We start from the raw sequence: 20,413 nt of genomic DNA, 5'->3' as shown, positions 1-20,413 counted from the left end.
GTCATTTTCTAGGGCTGCTTTGGGTTCCCTGCCGAACATGGCGCAAATGATCTCGTCCTTAAAGTGCGGGTTGGTTTGTCAAGAGGCTATACATCTCACAGTCCGTTTCAAAAGAGCTCTCCCGTGCAGAAGCATCGAGAATGTGAATGCTGGAAGCCTACCTTATCGGCAAATGGGAGTGCCCTTGCAAATGTGGAACTTTTCTTTACTACAGTTCATTCTTTAACAGCAGCAAAAAAAAAATCTGACAGTTGGTTGTGAACTCTTATCTGACCCCCTCAGGCTCAGGGCGGCGCTATTATATTCAGTGACAAATGGAAAACAAGCATTTACAATGCAATGGTCTCGGCATTATTAAAGGTAGAGCTATTGGCATTGCTCTTTATTTTTTTTGTTTTTATTAATAAATGGCCTTGTCATTTACATAGGCAATAGCTTAATCGTTAAAGAAATGGCATTGTCATTTACAATGCTAATAGCTTTATTGTTTGCAAATGCATTACTTTTTGCATTTATATCCACACAGAGCTACCCACACAAAGCCACCTACATAGAGCATTCACATAGAGCTACCTACACAGAGCCACACTCACACAGACAGAGGCATCCACATATAGAGCCACCTACAATAAAAGCTATCTACACAGAGCCACAGTCACATACACACAGCGACACACACAGAGGCACACACACATAGCCACACACACACAGGTACACACACACACAGCCACACACACACAGCCACACACACACACACAGAGACACACACACACAGAGACACACACACCGAGCCACATACACACACACACACACACACACACACACACACACACACACACACACACAATCAGGGGTCAGAAGGCAAGAAAACGAGCACAATCAGGGGGGCAGGGGCAAGAAAAATGGCACAATCAGGGGAGAAGAGGCAAGAAAAATGAGTGCAATCAGGGGTCAGAAGGCAAGAAAAACGAGTAATCAGGTGGCAGACGGCAAGAAAAACGAGTATGAGGACGGAGAGTCAAAACAGTGGAACTGCAAAAGGTGCTTTCTGCGTGGGCTTCCACTGGGGTGGTGCGTGCGTGCGTGGGTGTGCGAGTGTGTGGGTGTGTGCGTGGGTGTGCGCGTGGGTGTGTGCGTGGGTGTGTGCGTGGGTGTGTGCGTGTGATTGATGTATTGATGTGTAGAGAACCTGTGAGTGTCTGTCACCAAGTGAAGAGTGTTTTGCACTCGTAGCTATGCACGTGACAGGTGAGAAATTAGGTGAGCGCAGGAAAGTGGCTTTGTAATTAAGACAGAATGTATGAATGAGAGCCAGGTCTCTCAAGTCTAGCTGATGGCTTAGAACAATGCCTTGTCTGCATTTGTTGGTTGGTTTGCGGTTGGAGAGTGAGGGGTTTGCTTTTTTTTTTAAGGGCCTCATGAGAACAGGCTGTAATGTGGCGTCCAACCACCTCTTCTTTTAAGGCTAGTGGCAGCTCTCTCCTCTCCGGAATTCACGTAGACAACAGGCACGGGGCTGCAACACTTTTCTGGCAATTCGCATGATTAGTGTAGTACTTTTAAAGTGGCAGCGCCCCCATAGACAATTTCGATCCAATTGTGACCGCCCTATAGCTGTTTGCAGCCTCTGTTGTACCTTTAGACCACAAAGGGGGCTCTCTGGCTGCTGCAATTGCTCAGAGGCTGACAAGCAAATAGATAAGGAACAAGATAGATGGCAACCATTGGGAGGGACGGCCCCTGTATTAATTTTCATTTTCTTTCTCAAAGGCAGAATCGAAAATAGTGCTGGGGCCAAAACAACATTGAGCTCTAAAGAATCAGAGAGAAACACTCGTCCGAAGCGACGCCAGGCTTCCCTGCCCAACACACATGTGGAAAATCATACAAGTAAAGGATGACAAAGAGACCCACATAGTCCTCCAACTGCCTCGCCTCCACCCCCAGCAAGGCCCGTGGTAAAAGGGGTAGGTGCGTGAGTCTGGAGGTGTACGCAGTGGCAGTGATGCCCGAGGGGAAGATAACACAAACACTACTTTCTTTGAAACGCGCGAGCTGTAGTAGCGCACAAAGGCACGCGGGCGCACAGACCCTCGCACCGGGGACCTGTGTGATCATTTCAGCTGTGGTAGCTCTCATTTTAGTGATGGCGGGGGATTTACACGGAAACTATAGCAATAAGACTCACGAGTCCCGGTCATCCCACAGGAGGCAAAGCAGGAGGGCAGGCCATGGGGGAAGCTGCAGAAGTCAAACCCGGAATGCATCGGGTTGGGAGACATCATCCCAGGCTCAGGATGGTACGGAAAAGCCCGGGAGCACCACAGTGCCGAGTGGGTTCACTAAAACTGCACTCACGTGTCCCGGATGTCCCATCGGAGGAGAAGCTGGAGGGCGGGCAGTAAGGGAAGAAACTGCTGTCGCGCCTCGTCACAGCTCTTCACCAGCCTCCCAGGGAGCTTTGCGAGGGGTAATCACCGTCGAGACTGGCTCCTTCATCAGCCGAACCATCAGCGATTCACATGTATACAGGGGGAGGGAGACAAGCCGCGGAGGAATGATGGGAACTTGGAATACACGCAAAGCAACGGCTCACCTTCACTGCGGGGGAAAAAAATGGCGGTCGCAAGCTTCCAAACATTTTCAGATTCGGGGGCGTGTTCGGCGTTCTAAAAAGGGGCGTGGCTAAAAAGTGGAAAGAACAGCACGAACACGCCCCCGAATCCAAAAGAGAGAGAGCTTCTTTCGAGTGACGCCTCTCTCCTCCAATGGCTGGCCTCCGTTTAGGAAGCCAGCCAATGGAGGAGAGAGGAGGAGAGAGGTGGGTTTAAGCACCCTACTGAAAGACATTAAATCTCCGACTTCCGGCTGGCAAGCCAGCCTTCGGTCCTCGACCTAAAAAATGTTTCAGCTGGAGGTGCGAAACCAGCGAAGAACAGGAAAGAGAAACAAAGCAAGTCTCACCGCAGAACACCAGCCGCCACTGCTGTCCGCGCTGGTGACCCAGCTCACACTCGGTCATGTGAAGCACCCCCTGGGACGCTCACAATTAATTTCACTGATGCAAACTCGGAGAGAGCCAAGAGGAGCTCTTTGCAAGCATGACAACTAGGGCATGGACATCGATTCACCAAAATGCCAGGTACAGCGGAAGTGACATCAAACACCCTTTAACCTTCATTATATCACATGAGTGACATCAATGACCTTTCACCCTGAATCTTTCAAGATGGTGATGTCTTGTAACCTTAATCCTGAGACCATCAAAATATTTGAAATCACAGATATTACATAATAACTGCATCATTAATATATAAATACAACACAAACAAATGTCTGTTTCAGATACCACCTGTATCATGGTGCCGGCGTGATCTTCGAAAGTGGTGGGAAATACTGGCCCTGAATTGTGAAGCACATGAGGCAGACCTCCTCTACGAAGAGTGTAGAGGGCCTCTCAAACTGAGAAAACGGTTTTAAATACTGGGTCAAATACCGCATTCTAAAGCACATTTTTCACATAGATTAGCTGAAAAGTTATAGGCTCTGAATGGGCTCATGAAAGTCAGGTATATTCATGGTGTGCCAAGCCAATCGACCGCACGTTTTCAAAATATGCTCTGTAGACAAAATATGTTAAAAAAAAAAAAGATTCATCTCAAGCATGTCAGGACCTGCATTTTACCATGGTTGCCACCTTCCCACATGCCACTGTTGGCCTCCCATATGCCAGTCATTACCTCCAATGTGCCGGCACCTGCATTTTGCCATGGATTTTTCCAAGGGTATCCCATATGTCAATAGTAACCTCTAGTCTGCCAGCACCAGTATTTCACGATGGGCCAGTTATGCCCAGATTTAACTCTAGCATGTCAGTACAGGTATTTTATCAAAGGCACCTGTTGTGATCAGAATTGCTTTCAGTTCACTAGCACAAGTTATTTGCTATGGGCGCCTCTTTAAGCCAATAATTTCTTTGAGTATGGCTGGGCAAATCCTAGACACATAAGCATAACAAATTCATAGTCTCCCTCATTTACACTCACTCACTCACTCACACTCATTTTCACTTGCCCTCGTGCAATCATTCATCACTCTCTTACTTTCACTCATCTGCACTCCCTCTCACCCATTCTTACGGATTCATTCATACTCACACTGCAGCACTTATTCTCTCTCACTGATTCACTCATTCTTAGTTGTGGTTACAACCATTCACTGTCACTCATTAATTCGCATTCACAATCTCAAACTCCCTCACATGTATTTTTGCTAATACATTTTCACTCAACTGCAGTCACTCTTACTCAGTCTGACTCACTAACACTCAATCCCATTCATGCTCACTCACTGGCGGTGAGTATCACCCACAAGCACACATGCTGACAGACACAAATGCCCACACATGCACAAGCTTTCTCTCTCACGATCAGGATCTTAGGTACATGCATAATCTACATTTAAAACAACTGCTATTACCTGAGCTGCCAGATTAGGTATTTTTAAAAATTTTAAATAAATAAATAAACGTGCAAAAAGGCAGGGTGGCAACATGATGCCTTAAAGGGCAAGCCACACCTGTGTTCTTGGCACTGATGTGCCACCTCTGAGGACAGTCAGGCTGGACATGGAACTAAAAGCAGCTCTGGTAAAGGATGTCATACCAGCCACCACAGTGTGCATAGTGAGCTGTCACCACAACAACTACTATGGGAACTTAGGGAGAATTCTCACCAAAGAAATTTCAGAAAACAAATGTGAAAAACGGGCATTATGTTTCATCATACACAAATATTCCCATATACTTTTCTGATCATTCCTCTTTTACTCGCATCCATTTTCTGAATACTTGACTCCTCTCCCTAACAATAACACCTGTATGGCTTCTTCTCTCAAACTTTCTTTCCTCTTTCTCCTTCTATCTCCTTCTTACAACCCCCTCTTTTGTTTTTACCTCCATTTTCTTCCTTCCCTCTCCCTGTATCCATTTCATTGCTCAAAATCTCTCTATATCAACATTCCCTAGTATTTTGAATGCTCTCACCATCATTCCTTCTCTCTCTTGCACACAGTTGCTCTTCCTCCAGCCTTTCTCTCTCTTTCTTTGGATACCTCCCCCATCTCTTCCTTCGTTTGCATCCCTTCTCATCGCCCTTTCTCATCTTACCTCCTCTTTAGCTTTTACTTTCTGTTCCTGTCTCCCATGATTTCTTTCTCCATTCTAAAGCACAGGCAACTCGCAGTAGCTGTAGTGCTGGTCAGACCTGTGCTTCAGTTAGGAAGGGTGGATCTGATGACTATGTAGAGTTTCACCATATGAACAAGCTGGGCACTGGCTAGCCATAATTCACAGGTGAGGAATTGTATTGGAAAAATCTGCATACATCATACAATCGGTGAGTAAATAGTGGCAATGTATAGAGAGGCGAGCCATGATACCGGTTGCAAATCTTTGATAGCAAGCTGGAAAATACAAGACAAAGTCTGCTTGCTTAATGAAAACGGCAACTAGAAATCAATACACGCCAGCAGACACCAACAAAAAGAAGTGGCAGTAGGAACAAGTTTGACTGGAATCAAATGGATATTCCTCAGTAGCTATCAAAATCCATGCGCAAGCAACTCTACATTGAACATCAGGTGCGATTTAAAATACAGAAAATGTTGAGGCAACGGAGATAAAAATAGACTGAAGAAACTGCTGTGTACATAGATTAAGCTGACACCATCCTTATTGCCTGTGCTTTACTACCCTGAGGACTTACAATTGTGTATGCTTCCTAAAGCTTGTGCCCTCAATAAATAGGTAGTATCTGAGCTTCTCGGGAATGGCCTCTGCCTGCACCTGTTCATGATGATATCAAATGGGGAAGTATTTGTATTTGCCTACACTGAGGATACATTTTCTACATACATACCTCATTCTTGTTACAACGCTCCTGCAACTTTAATTAATTGGTCACTACATACAATGGTCATCTTTTCTTATTATTTAAAGGGGCTGCAACAGTACTTATACAGTCAGCAGGACAGTATCTGCACTTGTTAGCAATTACACATTCCAAAATTCAGAACACGCCAAAGAGTGGACGAGCGAGGCAGCTGATTCACATGTGAAGAACAAAAAAGAGGTACCATATTACAGGTTTTACAACCATCACCACTGTGATGCCAGGGCCAGTAGTAATAAACCAGGTGTGGGCACTATCATCGCCTGGCATAGATTTCCTCAGTGTGGCAAGAATCATTACCAATATTTGTCAGTGCCAGAAGTGTTTCCCTGATGTACAATAACACTGTGTCAATTGCTAATGACTGTTAAATAAAAACAGATACATCACTAATGTTTATATTTTAACGATTGGCAAAAAAGTATTACCATCAGTTCACTGCAGCAGGCACACTGCCCAACTGAGTTGGCTTAAGACAGCGAGGCGAACTAATCTAGCAGCTTTTTATGTAGTTGATGTTGTACGTGTTCATATATACTGTCCTTTTTCTTTTCCTGTCAGCTAACTTCACCCAGAGCCCGCTCTACCTTTACCGGACTTGTCTTTATGTTCAGGTCTGCCAGGGACATTGGTGCGCCTCTGGTCTTTGCGTTCAGCTCCACCAGGGACATTGGTGCACCTCTGGTCACTGTGTTCAGGTCTGCCAGGGACATTGGTGCGCCTCTGGTATTTGTGCTCAGGTCTACCAGGGACATTGGTGCGCCTCTGGTCTTTGTGTTCAGGTCTACCAGGGGCATTGGTGCGCCTCTGGTCTTTGTGCTCAGGTCTACCAGGGACATTGGTGCGCCTCTGGTCTTTGCGTTCAGCTCCACCAGGGACATTGGTGCGCCTCTGGTCTTTGTGCTCAGGTCTACCAGGGACATTGGTGCGCCTCTGGTGTATGCGTTCAGCTCCACCAGGGACATTGGTGCGCCTCTGGTCTTTGTGCTCAGGTCTGCCAGGGACATTGGTGCGCCTCTGGTCTTTGTGCTCAGGTCTACCAGGGACATTGGTGCGCCTCTGGTCTTTGTGCTCAAGTCTACCAGGGACATTGGTGCGCCTCTGGTCTTTGTGCTCAGGTCTGCCAGGGACATTGGTGCGCCTCTGGTCTTTGTGCTCAGGTCTGCCAGGGACATTGGTGCGCCTCTGGTCTTTACGTTCGGGTATGCCTGGGACATTGGTACGCCTCTGGTGTATGCGTTCAGCTCCACCAGGGACATTGGTGCGCCTCTGGTCTTTGTGTTCAGGTCTACCAGGGACATTGGTGCGCCTCTGGTCTTTGTGCTCAGGTCTACCAGGGACATTGGTGCGCCTCTGGTCTTTGCGTTCAGCTCCACCAGGGACATTGGTGCGCCTCTGGTCTTTGTGCTCAGGTCTACCAGGGACATTGGTGCGCCTCTGGTGTATGCGTTCAGCTCCACCAGGGACATTGGTGCGCCTCTGGTCTTTGTGCTCAGGTCTGCCAGGGACATTGGTGCGCCTCTGGTCTTTGTGCTCAGGTCTACCAGGGACATTGGTGCGCCTCTGGTCTTTGTGCTCAAGTCTACCAGGGACATTGGTGCGCCTCTGGTCTTTGTGCTCAGGTCTGCCAGGGACATTGGTGCGCCTCTGGTCTTTGTGCTCAGGTCTGCCAGGGACATTGGTGCGCCTCTGGTCTTTGTGCTCAGGTCTGCCAGGGACATTGGTGCGCCTCTGGTCTTTACGTTCGGGTATGCCTGGGACATTGGTACGCCTCTGGTGTATGCGTTCAGCTCCACCAGGGACATTGGTGCGCCTCTGGTCTTTGTGTTCAGGTCTGCCAGGGACATTGGTGTGCCTCTGGTGTATGCGTTCAGCTCCACCAGGGACATTGGTGCGCCTCTGGTCTTTGTGTTCAGCTCCACCAGGGACATTGGTGCGCCTCTGGTCTTTGTGCTCAGGTCTGCCAGGGACATTGGTGCGCCTCTGGCCTTTGTGCTCAGGTCTGCCAGGGACATTGGTGCGTCTCTGGTCTTTGTGCTCAGGTCTACCAGGGACATTGGTGCGCCTCTGGTGTATGCGTTCAGCTCCACCAGGGACATTGGTGCGCCTCTGGTCTTTGTGCTCAGGTCTACCAGGGACATTGGTGCGCCTCTGGTCTTTGTGCTCAGGTCTACCAGGGACATTGGTGCGCCTCTGGTCTCTGTGTTCAGGTCTGCCAGGGACATTGGTGTGCCTCTGGTCTCTGTGTTCAGCTCCACCAGGGACATTGGTGCGCCTCTGGTCTTTGTGCTCAGGTCTGCCAGGGACATTGGTGCGCCTCTGGTCTCTGTGTTCAGGTCTGCCAGGGACATTGGTACGCCTCTGGTCTATGCGTTCAGCTCCACCAGGGACATTGGTGTGCCTCTGGTCTTTGTGCTCTGGTCTGGCAGGGACATTGGTGTGCCTCTGGTCTCTGTGTTCAGGTCTGCCAGGGACATTGGTACGCCTCTGGTCTTTACGTTAAGGTCTGCCAGGGACATTGGTGCGCCTCAGGCCTTTGTGTTCAGGTCTGCCAGGTTCATTGGTGCGCCTCTGGTCTGCAGGGACATTGATGCACCTCTGGTCTCTGTGTTCAGGTCTGCCAGGGACATTGGTGCGCCTCTGGTCTTTGCGTTCAGCTCCGCCAGGGACATTGGTGCGCCTCTGGTCTCTGTGTTCAGGTCTGCCAGGGACATTGGTACGCCTCTGGTCTTTGCGTTCAGGTCTGCCAGGGACATTGGTGCGCCTCTTCTCTTTGTGTTCAGGTCTGCCAGGGACATTGGTGCGCCTCTGGTCTTTGTGCTCAGGTCTGCCAGGGACATTGTTGCCCCTCTGGTCTTTGCATTCAGGCCTGTCAGGTACATTGGTGCGCCTCTTTTCTTTGTGTTCAGGTCTACCAGGGACATTGGTGCGCCTCTGGTCTTTGTGTTCAGGTCTGCCAGGGACATTGGGGCGCCTCTGGTCTTTGTGTTCAGGTCTACCAGGGACATTGGTGCGCCTCTGGTCTTTGCGTTCAGGTCTGCCAGGGACATTGATGCGCCTCTTCTCTTTGTGTTCAGGTCTACCAGGGACATTGGGGCGCCTCTTGTCTCTGTGCTCAGGTCTGCCAGGGACATTGGTGTGCCTCTGGTCTCTGTGCCCAGCTCCACCAGGGACATTGGTGCGCCTCTGGTCTTTGTGCTCAGGTCTGCCAGGGACATTGGTGCGCCTCTGGTCTTTGTGCTCCGGTCTGCCAGGGACATTGGTGCGCCTCTGGTCTCTGTGTTCAGGTCTGCCAGGGACATTGGTACGCCTCTGGTCTTTACGTTAAGGTCTGCCAGGGACATTGGTGCGCCTCTGGCCTTTGTGTTCAGGTCCGCCAGGGACATTGGTGCACCTCTTGTCTCTGTGTTCAGGTCCGCCAGGAGCATTGGGGCACCTTTGGTCTCTGTGTTCAGGTCTGCCAGGGACATTGGTACGCCTCTGGTCTTTGCGTTCAGCTCCACCAGGGACATTGGTGCGCCTCTGGTCTCTGTGTTCAGGTCTGCCAGGTTCATTGGTGCGCCTCTGGTCTGCAGGGACATTGATGCACCTCTGGTCTCTGTGTTCAGGTCTGCCAGGGACATTGGTGCGCCTCTGGTCTTTGTGTTCAGGTCTGCCAGGGACATTGGTGCGCCTCTGGTCTTTGTGCTCAGGTCTGCCAGGAACATTAGTGCACCTCTGGTCTGCAGGGACATTGGTACGCCTCTGGTCTTTACGTTCAGGTCTGCCAGGGACATTGGTGCGCCTCTTGTCTCTGTGTTCAGCTCCACCAGGGACATTGGTGCGCGTCTGGTCTTTGTGCTCAGGTCTACCAGGGACGTGGTGCACCTCTGGTCTGCAGGGACATTGGTGCGCCTCTGGTCTTTACGTTCAGGTCTGCCAGGGACATTGGTGCGCCTCTGGTCTGTGTGCTCAGGTCTGCCAGGTAAAAATTGGTGCGCCTCTTGTCTCTGTGTTCAGGTCTGCCAGGGACATTGGTGCGCCTAAATTCTTTGTGCTCAGGTCTGCCAGGGACATTGGTGCACCTCTTGTCTCTGTGTTCAGGTCTGCCAGGGACATTGGTGCGCCTCTGGTCTTTGCGTTCAGCTCCGCCAGGGACATTGGTGCTCCTTAGGTCTTTGTGCTTAAGTCTGCCAAGGACATTGGTGCGCCTCTGGTCTGCAGGGACATTGGTGCGCCTCTGGTCTGCCAGGGACATTGGTGCTCCTCTGGTCTGTGTGCTCAGGTCTGCCTGTGACATTAGTGCGACTCTTGTTTCTGTGTTCAGATCTGCCAGGGACATTGGTGCGCCTCTGGTCTTTACGTTCAGGTCTGCCAGGGACATTGATGCACCTCTGGTCTCTGTGTTCAGCTCCGCCAGGGACATTGGTACACCTCTGAACTATGTGTGCAGGTCTGCCAGGGACATTGGTGCGCCTCTGGTCTTTATGCTCAGGTCTGCCAGGGACATTGGTACGCCTCTGGTCTTTACGTTCAGGCCTGCCAGGTTCATTGGTGCGCCTCTGGTCTTTACGTTCAGGTCTGCCAGGGACATTGATGCACCTCTGGTCTCTGTGTTCAGCTCCGCCAGGGACATTGGTACACCTCTGAACTATGTGTGCAGGTCTGCCAGGGACATTGGTGCGCCTCTGGTCTGCAGGGACATTGGTGCGCCTCTGGTCTCTGTGTTCAGGTCTGCCAGGTACATTGGTGCACCTCTTGTCTCTGTGTTCAGGCCTGCCAGGGACATTGGTGCGCCTCTGGTCTTTGCGTTCAGCTCCGCCAGGGACATTGGTGCTCCTTAGGTCTTTGTGCTTAAGTCTGCCAAGGACATTGGTGCGCCTCTGGTCTGCAGGGACATTGGTGCGCCTCTGGTCTGCCAGGGACATTGGTGCTCCTCTGGTCTGTGTGCTCAGGTCTGCCTGTGACATTAGTGCGCCTCTTGTTTCTGTGTTCAGATCTGCCAGGGACATTGGTGCGCCTCTGGTCTTTGTGTTCAGGTCTGCCAGGGACATTGGTGCGCCTCTGGTCTCTGTGTTCAGGTCTGCCAGGGACATTGGTACGCCTCTGGTCTTTGCGTTCGGCTCCGCCAGGGACATTGGTGCGCCTCTGGTCTGCAGGGACATTGGTGCGCCTCTGGTCTGCCAGGGACATTGGTGCTCCTCTGGTCTGTGTGCTCAGGTCTGCCTGTGACATTAGTGCGCCTCTTGTTTCTGTGTTCAGCTCCGTCAGGGACATTGGTACACCTCTGAACTATGTGTGCAGGTCTGCCAGGGACATTGGTGCGCCTCTGGTCTTTATGCTCAGGTCTGCCAGGGACATTGGTACGCCTCTGGTCTTTACGTTCAGGCCTGCCAGGGACATTGGTGCGCCTCTGGTCTTTGCGTTCAGCTCCGCCAGGGACATTGGTGCGCCTCTCGTTTTTGTGCTCAGGTCTGTCAGGGACATTGGTAGGCCTCTGATCTATGTGTGCAGGTCTGCCAGGGACATTGGTGCGCCTCTTCTCTTTGTGCTCAGGTCTGACAGGGACATTGGTGCGCCTCTGGTCTTTATGCTCAGGTCTGACAGGGACATTGGTGCGCCTCTGGTCTTTGTGCTCAGGTCTGCCAGGGACATTGGTGCGCCTCTGATCTTTGTGCTCAAGTCTGCCAGGGACATTGTTGTGCCTCTGGTCTTTAGTAGCTGATTTGGCTGCGTTCTACTGGGGCTCTCACAGGAGTCTCAAAGGGAGGAACAGGACTGAAAGGAAAGCAAAGCAGGGCCCTATTTTGGACTGGTGGAGGTGCGCCTCTGGTCTCTGTGTTCAGGTCTGCCAGGTACATTGGTGCGCCTCTTGTCTCTGTGTTCAGGCCTGCCAGGGACATTGGTGCGCCTCTTGTCTTTGCGTTCAGGTCTGCCAGCGACATTGGTGCGTCTCTTCTCTTTGTGTTGAGGTCTGCCAGGGACATTGGTGCGCCTCTGGTCTGCAGGGACATTGGTGCACCTCTTGTCTCTGTGTTCAGGTCTGCCAGGGACATTGGTGCCCCTCTGGACTGTGTGCTCAGGTCTGCCAGGGACATTGGTGCGCCTCTGGTCTTTGCATTCAGGCCTGTCAGGGACATTGGTGCGCCTCTTCTCTTTGTGTTCAGGTCTACCAGGGACATTGGTGCGCCTCTGGTCTTTGTGTTCAGGTCTGCCAGGGACATTGGTGCGCCTCTTCTCTTTGTGTTCAGGTCTACCAGGGACATTGGTGCGCCTCTGGTCTTTGTGTTCAGGTCTGCCAGGGACATTGGTGCGCCTCTTCTCTTTGTGTTCAGGTCTACCAGGGACATTGGTGCGCCTCTGGTCTTTGCATTCAGGTCTGCCAGGGACATTGGTGCGCCTCTTCTCTTTGTGTTCAGGTCTGACAGGGACATTGGTGCGCCTCTGATCTTTGTGTTCAGGTCAGTTAGGGACATTGGTGCGCCTCTGGTCTTTGCGTTCAGGTCTGCCAGGGACATTGGTGCGCCTCTTCTCTTTGTGCTCAGGTCTGACAGGGACATTGGTGCGCCTCTGGTCTTTATGCTCAGGTCTGACAGGGACATTGGTGCGCCTCTGGTCTTTGTGCTCAGGTCTGCCAGGGACATTGGTGCGCCTCTGATCTTTGTGCTCAAGTCTGCCAGGGACATTGTTGTGCCTCTGGTCTTTAGTAGCTGATTTGGCTGCGTTCTACTGGGGCTCTCACAGGAGTCTCAAAGGGAGGAACAGGACTGAAAGGAAAGCAAAGCAGGGCCCTATTTTGGACTGGTGGAGTCGGAGCCGGCTTCTTGAGAGAAACACCAGGCAGGGTCCGATATGGAAGGCAATCCTGTGTGTGTGCGAGGGAAATCAGGGTGTTTCAGACAAGATGGGCTGTTACTTGCCTGGCACTGCTGGTTGGTGTGCTGATTTGGCTGGGAAGCATCACAATCAGATATATATACACATGTATAATAAATAATACATACAGATAAGTTACTAACCTGTAATCCTTGTTCTCTTCCAGGGGTATACTCATCAAAGTCATAAGCACTGAATAATTCCCGGACGTGGGCGGGGATTTTGTCAGTGCTTATGACTATTGATGAGCATCCCCTGGAAGAGAATACACCTTTCCATGATTATTTAGATAACAGAGACACAACCTGGCGGGCTTATTGACTGAAGTTAGGATCCAATTGTAGGGAAACTACCAAGGAGCATGACCCCTCGACGACCTGTACTCTGTGCTTCTGCCACAGAATGACTTCACACATTCCGAAATGATTTAACCCCTTCACGCGCAGGGTCTTGTTTTCTGTATACTTCCTAAGAAGCGCCCTGGGGGGATGCTCAATGCAACCCGTGGCCAGTCTGGCCTGAACACACGGGTCGCAGAGACAGTGCCAGGAGTCGCAAGGGGCAACCAGGGGTCACAGCTGCCTCCCCTGGCGAACCCTAAATGACGTCCATAGAATTGGGATGACCCTAAGACCTGCATTCGATATATTCTGCTGCACTGCTCCGGGTAGACTTGCACATCACACCAACAGGACCATCCTGGCAGAACCTTTCCTACTTAGCTTTTTAGTTCAGATTTTTACCCCCAATATTTCCTTTTTAGGCCATGAGGATTGTGGGTGCACTAGTTCCACTTTGTACGCAAACGCATGTGTGCACCCAAAAAAGGATTACTATTTGGCTGCAATTTACAAGTGTTCACACCCACGATGAGCGTCAGGAAAAATATCACACAAATCTTGGGAGGCCATGCTTTGCACGTGCAGCGACGAAATAACACAAGCAAATGTGTGGTAAATACATCCAGCTAGGAGTTTTTTTCCTGAGGAAAGAATCAACATTTTGACGCAAACATAAATTAATAAAGATCCTTATGTTTTAGCTTTTATCTTGGCATCTTCACCTCATATATTGCTAGGATTTTCCTGGCTAAATAAGTGAGGGCATTTCAAAAGAAAACATCTGGACATTCTTGTGTATGGACAAGAACACCTCTATATTACAAAGTAGCCTTTGCTCTGTTGTCTCTCCAAGTCGCCTCAATTTAGACCTCTAACTGGCCACTGGACTAGGAAGATACTCAGAGTTTAAAACCATAATCATTTCTAAATTTCTCACCTTTGATATCTTGATTAAGGTTAACTATCAAGGGTTCATTCTTCCAGTCAAACGTAGCCAGTAACCGGAGGAAGCGGAAAAAGCCCACCTGTGGAGAACTGAGACAAAAAAGATGATGTATTAAATTGGCCTTTGGAAGCAGAAAGAAACAATCCACAAGGAATAGCCAAGGAATAGTTCGAGAAGACGGCACTTGGAATCACAATTACACACTTGCAATGAACTAACTTCAACAAACTGAGAAACAGCCCCCGGGAATCAACAGAGACATTAAAGAGCACAGAAAAAAGTATGTCTGGATGTTTTTCTTTCCACCCTGTGAAAACAACAAGGTTAGGTTCTGATCCTGATGCATACTCCTGCCATATAGTGTTGGGCCTGGACCGGAATGTTGCCACTTCTTTTTCTTCGACAACGTTAGAGTCATGCAACGTGTTGTCACTCAACACTAGGTTCACAATGCACCAGCACACTGGCTCCACTTCAGACTGCTCTCTATTCAACATGCAAGTAGTGCAAGAGAAGAGCCATGTCAAAGACAGGGTGCTGTGCATAGTAAAAGAGGTAAATAACGTAGAAAACAACATCTGTAATCATAGCTGACTAACAGGGATTAGGGCGGGCAATGGTGAATTTACAGGACTCCATGTTATGAACAAATGGGTACAGGTTAAATAGAATGTGCGTCTGTAGATACACATGCCCTACATAGACTACAAAGCACTCTCTCCAAAGCAGTGGTTTGCAAGCAGATGCAGTAGATGTTCGAAAGAGTGTTTTTAGTACTGCTTTTCTAACTATCATCTGGTGCTTAGAACATCTACGCAGTTGATGAATATTTATGGTACTGACCAAGACGCAGCCATGTAGATATCCAGTATAGGCATATTACCAAAAAATGCTAGGGTGGCCGTCTGTTTGTCTACTGAGTGGGCTCTAGGGGGCCACAAGGAGTGTAAACTTGGCTTTAGCATGACAGTCCAAATGAACTCAACTATCCACCTACGAATGCCAGCTTTAGATATAGTTTGCCCCCTGTGGAATTTGGCAAAGACTTTAGTTTACAGAAGTGTAATGGCTCAAAAGACATAGACATAATATTGTAATCATTAGAATTGAGATACAAAAAAATTGTTGGTAAAAGAAATTTTGTGATTCAATACTTCTAATGTAAAATACAAGAATATCATGTCAAAAATAGCGTTGACAAGTGTTTTGTTCAAAATTAGAAAAAGTAGTTTTTTGAATAAATATTAACTATAATGTAATGTATTTAAAGTAGTTTATCTAAAAGTAGCATAATATTTAAATAGACCTCATGAGATTTATAAATATAGATGTATTTTAAATATATACATTATACACATGATTATATGGAATATATATTTGAAACATTTTCATTAAACAATTTTTTTAATATTTCAAATGTATATAAACTAATATAGTAATTATAAAAAACTTTGAACTAAACAAAAATAAAAATGTCTATACCTAAAAAATTACAATAATAAATAAATATTACAAAATATTAAATTTCCAGTTTAAGTAACAGAAGGAAAAGCGTTGGACTTTGGAGGGATTAGATGTACTATTCCCACGCCAGGCTATGGAACAGTAGGGAAGGTGTTGGGACATTAGAGGGGTTAGATTGCCTTTCACAACTCCAATCTATGTTTGACTTGAGAGGGGTTAGATTTATTGCCACTCCAGTCTACGCTATAGTGGGGAAAGAGTTAGACTTTGAGAGTGTTAACTGTGCTATTCCCACTCTAGTGTAAGCAACAGTAGGAAAAGGGCTAGATTTATTATTCCCACTCCAGTCTAACCAACAGTAGGGAAAGGGTTGCACTTTGGAAGGGTTACAAATAATAAAACGCATTATTATTATTAACTAAAAATGTCAATAAGTATAACAAATATAAATCATAGTACAAGTACTATATAGTGTAATAAAAATAAGTACATTTTGTAATGCAAAATAATAAAAAATAAATGTACAGTCACTTGCCTAGCTACAAATTACGTTTTAAAATAAATACCAAATTATTTTATTTAAATTAATAGTAAAAAAAATATAATTTCAAACAAAATTTCAATTAAATTAGTTAAAAAAACAAAGTACCTGATTACGACTTTGGTTGTCTTCAAATGAACCTCCACAGACTAGACAGTCCCCCGCCATATTACGATGTTGGAGGAAAAACCGCCGGAGCACTGCCGACACCACCAGCCATTCGCTGACCGCCTCAACGGCAGTCGGAGGAGGGACTGAGAGGGGAGGAGGAGGCAGCAGTCAGAGGGCAGTACAGAGAACTTCACCGCAGTCAGAATGAAGAGTTGGCTTTCTGACGAGCCGACCACGGCGGGAAGACTTCCTGCTTCGAGTCCGCGGAATCGAAGGATTCATAGTGCCTACTCACCTACTTTCTTTTCTTCCCTCCAGTCTCCCACGTGGATGCCAGAATCATGACCCCAAAGAAAATTACCCTAATGGTGCCGAAATCCAGGTAAGTCCGTTTAGCAGTATACATCCACTTATTGGACTGGGTACATGTGGTCAAGTCTTCAGCAATGGGAAAGTATTGGTAATTAGATATTTTTTCCACATGTGTCAAGCATATGTGTATGCTGCAGTCAAAATATTCACAATAGGATCGACACATATGAGAAAATATACACCATTGTCAGGAACACCGCCGCCAGCCAACTGTAATACGGCGGGCGTGAGACCGCCTCCGCAGCAGTCTTCTATGGACCGCCTCCGCGCCGGTACAGCAGTTAGACCGCCAAACTCGCAATCAGACCCAAAATCATTAAATAGTAAAACAATACATCATTAAAAAGTACAACAGTAAAATTATGCAAATTGAAAAAAAATATTCTCTTTACATAAAAAATGAATACAAAAAATATAACTTAAAAATCTTCCCACCCTATACCACTAACAAATATAACAGTAGAAAAACTAAAACATAAAACAGACCTTTTAAAAAAACAAATTAAACATTACAATATTAATTCACATAACTAATATTCAATTAAATTAACATTCAAATAATTTCATTTTATTTAACTTCTCAGCCTATTCCCCAACAAAGCCAACAACCCGCTACTAAAATACAACTTACTATTAATGGTAATGCAATTCAAATTTGCATTAAAATGAACAAATTTAAATAAAAAATTGTACTTATTAAACAATTAATGTCATTATTCATCAATTAATCTGGACAAATAATACTTATAATTAAATTACAATGATTGATATTTTATTTAACTTCCCACCCTATTCTCTCACAATTCCAACAACCCGCCACTCCACTATTAACTAATTAAATGTACAAATAAATCATTATTACACTTAAAATGACAAACTCTATGAAAATAATTATAGCAATTATACCTACAATACTAATCACTAAAACACATTAAATTAATACAAGGCTTTTTACTACTATATTAAACGTTGAGTCCTTGTACACAAATATCCCCCAAACTGCTGCCCTTTTGGTCATACGCAACATTCTTGACACCAGGCCTAGACCCCACCGTGTCCCCACGGTTTTTATACTCCAGTTGTTGGAAATTTGTCTGACCAAAAACTTTTTTTCCTTTGACCAGCAGTACTTTCAACAAGTCAAAGGTACTTCCATGGGGGCTATTTTTGCCCCCACCCTGGCAATATTATTCATGGACCAAATAGAGACTAACTCCATCCTAACACCTTCCAATCCTTTTTCATCGGGGTTTTCCATCTGGAAACGATATATCGATGATATTTTTTTAATTTGGAACAGTGATGTGGAAAATCTGAATCTATTCATCCATTGGTTGAACAACAATTGTTGTGGACTCACATTTACTAGCTCAATTGACACCCAATCCATCCCCTTCTTGGACCTAAACATATATCACCTTGACGGTTACCTACACACAAGACTACATCGCAAACCAACAGAGAGGAACACACTGTTATCCTATAACAGCAACCACCCCAGACACCCTTAGGGATTCCTTGCCCTATTCCCAGTTCCTCCGCATCAGACGGAATTGTTTTGCCAAGGAAGACTATTTCAAGGAGGCTGGAGTACTATCCGAAAAACTAAAACACAGGGGCTACCCCAATAGGTTAGTCAGAACAGCTGTCAAACGTGCCTGGTATTGCCCAAAGGAGGCACTTCTCTGTCCCAAAGAAAAAGAATCTAACACTAGATTAGCCTGTGTAACCACGTTCTCACCTGTGTCAAATGCATTGAAAAAAAGCATAATCAGACATTGGCCAACCCTGAGCGTAGGTGCCTTGCATTTTGACCGGCCATTGTTCGCCTTTAAGAAAAGTTCAAACCTTAAAGACCACTTGGTCAGAGCTGCCCTACCCAACCCTCCAACTTTAAGCACAATAGACTCCCTATGGACCCAAACACCACTAGTGGGACATGCTAAATGTGGATCATGTAACGTATGTGAGTTTACTATTGAAGGGAAGTCGTTTGTATTTAATAAAGTGACTATCCAATGTAGAAGTTTCACTAACTGTAATAGCAGTGATGCAATTTACCTGATCCATTGCCCTTGCAAACTGATATATGTGGGACAAACGAGGCAAAAAATCAAGACAAGGATTTGTCAACACCGCAGTAGAATTCGGTGCAAAACTCCCAACGCCCCATTGGTGGATCATTTCTCCGACAAAGGACACACAGACAATGATTTAAGATGGACTGTCTTGAAATCCGTGAAACTGCCACCACGTGGAGGTGATATTGGACTCTTGCTAAATAGAGATGAACTAATAATGATCCTACTTCTGGACAGTATACGAAGTGGTCTCAATCGCAATGAGGACTGGACCTCACTTCTGTGAAAATCTTTTTCTATTTTTAGTATTTGAAATACGATGTGCCCCCATTAGTAATATGGACTGGACCTCTCTTCTGTGATAATGTATTTCTGGCCTTTTTGAATTATGAACACTTGCTTATTCTGAATTTCCTCAATTAATTGGTTCTACAATGTCATTCAATTCAAGTCACCTGCATGGGTTTAAGAATCCACAACTTCACTTATATAATTCTTTCACTCACGCGTAACACTCCCTGAAACTGTCGATGTGACCGTTCCAATATGTCTGCCACCAACCCTTGGCTGCCCCAGCAAACATGGCCGCCAACTTGCGCCACCTCCCCACTCCAACATGGCTGGCGCGCTTACTTCCCCTGAGCACGCCCTCACTCAGGCGTTCTACGGCGTGATCGTGCCCCGAGACTTCCGCGGAAGTTCCATTGCGAACTTTAGGTAAGCACTATTCCTTCCCTAAACCCCAGGTTAAGTCGCTAATTTTAGGACTACGTGGGGATTAAATGTTACTTTATTCCTCCACAGGAGCCTTACTATAGGCTACCGCGCTCCGTAGCCCATTCTCGAAATCGGCGACCCCGTAGGTAAGCAGCCACCTGCTGGTTAGGCGATATCTATGGCTTTATCACTGCACCTCATTGCACATCACGGTTAATTAATCCTTAATCCCGTTTGTAGGTGCCATTACTTCTACCGGTTCTGCATCCCTTGGTTGGCCCAAACCACCGGTCCTTGTTTCATGGGCTGCGCGCTATCCACATTGATCGTATAGCCCCTTGCGCTACCTGGGGACTCCCAATCCGTAAGGTAAGCTTTCCCACCCAGTAGTCCTTGCAGATCATCTCCACGCTTGGCAGCCTCGGTTAATTATGGTTTCACTCCTTGCAGGCATCCCTGTAGGCATAACACGCCTAATCCAAAAAACCAGCCCTCCAGCAATTAACCTTGATTCATAGGTTAACCCTCACAGGCAACCCGTTGACTCCTAAATTGCGAGGTAAGCCCTTCCACCCACTGTTCCTTCACTCCATCTCCAGGCACTGCAGCCCCGGCTAAATTCGGTCTCACCCCCCATTAGCACAACACGCCTAATCCGACTACTAGCCAACCTGGAATTGACAACGACCCTAATCCTCCCAGGCTCCACATCTGGCAGCCCGACCGACCGTGATTCCTTACCTGGTCCAAATTACCGCGCCTAGGTAATTATGTCACTTATCGTCCTTACAGCAATGTAGTCAATCATTGCACGAGTAGATCATGACTGTAACGTGGTTTAATACTCTCACACTGTCCACTTATTCCACGAAATGCATCTTGCACATAATGCACGTGCGCCGTGATCGACTGGTACTGGTTGCCTGTCACCTTTACACGGTTGATATGTACCATCTTGGCATGTTTTTGTCACTAATAAGAAATGCGTCGTGTTTGCCTGGCACTGGTTGCCTGACACTCTTTCACATGAATGG

General features: G+C 47.2%; 1 protein-coding gene across 1 annotated transcript in view; it reads right to left on the bottom strand.

Annotated features, from left to right (window-relative positions):
• NOL6 (nucleolar protein 6) overlaps positions 1 to 20,413 on the bottom strand; it is a 471,490-nt gene that overhangs the window by 138,364 nt on the left and 312,713 nt on the right. The window contains exon 21 of the mRNA XM_078674724.1: positions 14,085 to 14,182. Coding sequence (XP_078530850.1) covers positions 14,085 to 14,182 — 98 coding nt within the window. The remainder of the gene's footprint in view (positions 1 to 14,084; positions 14,183 to 20,413) is intronic.

This window comes from Lissotriton helveticus, chromosome 2_1 (assembly GCF_964261635.1).
Source record: "Lissotriton helveticus chromosome 2_1, aLisHel1.1, whole genome shotgun sequence".
NCBI lineage: Eukaryota > Metazoa > Chordata > Amphibia > Caudata > Salamandridae > Lissotriton > Lissotriton helveticus.
This window is presented reverse-complemented; position numbering and strand designations above follow the sequence as displayed.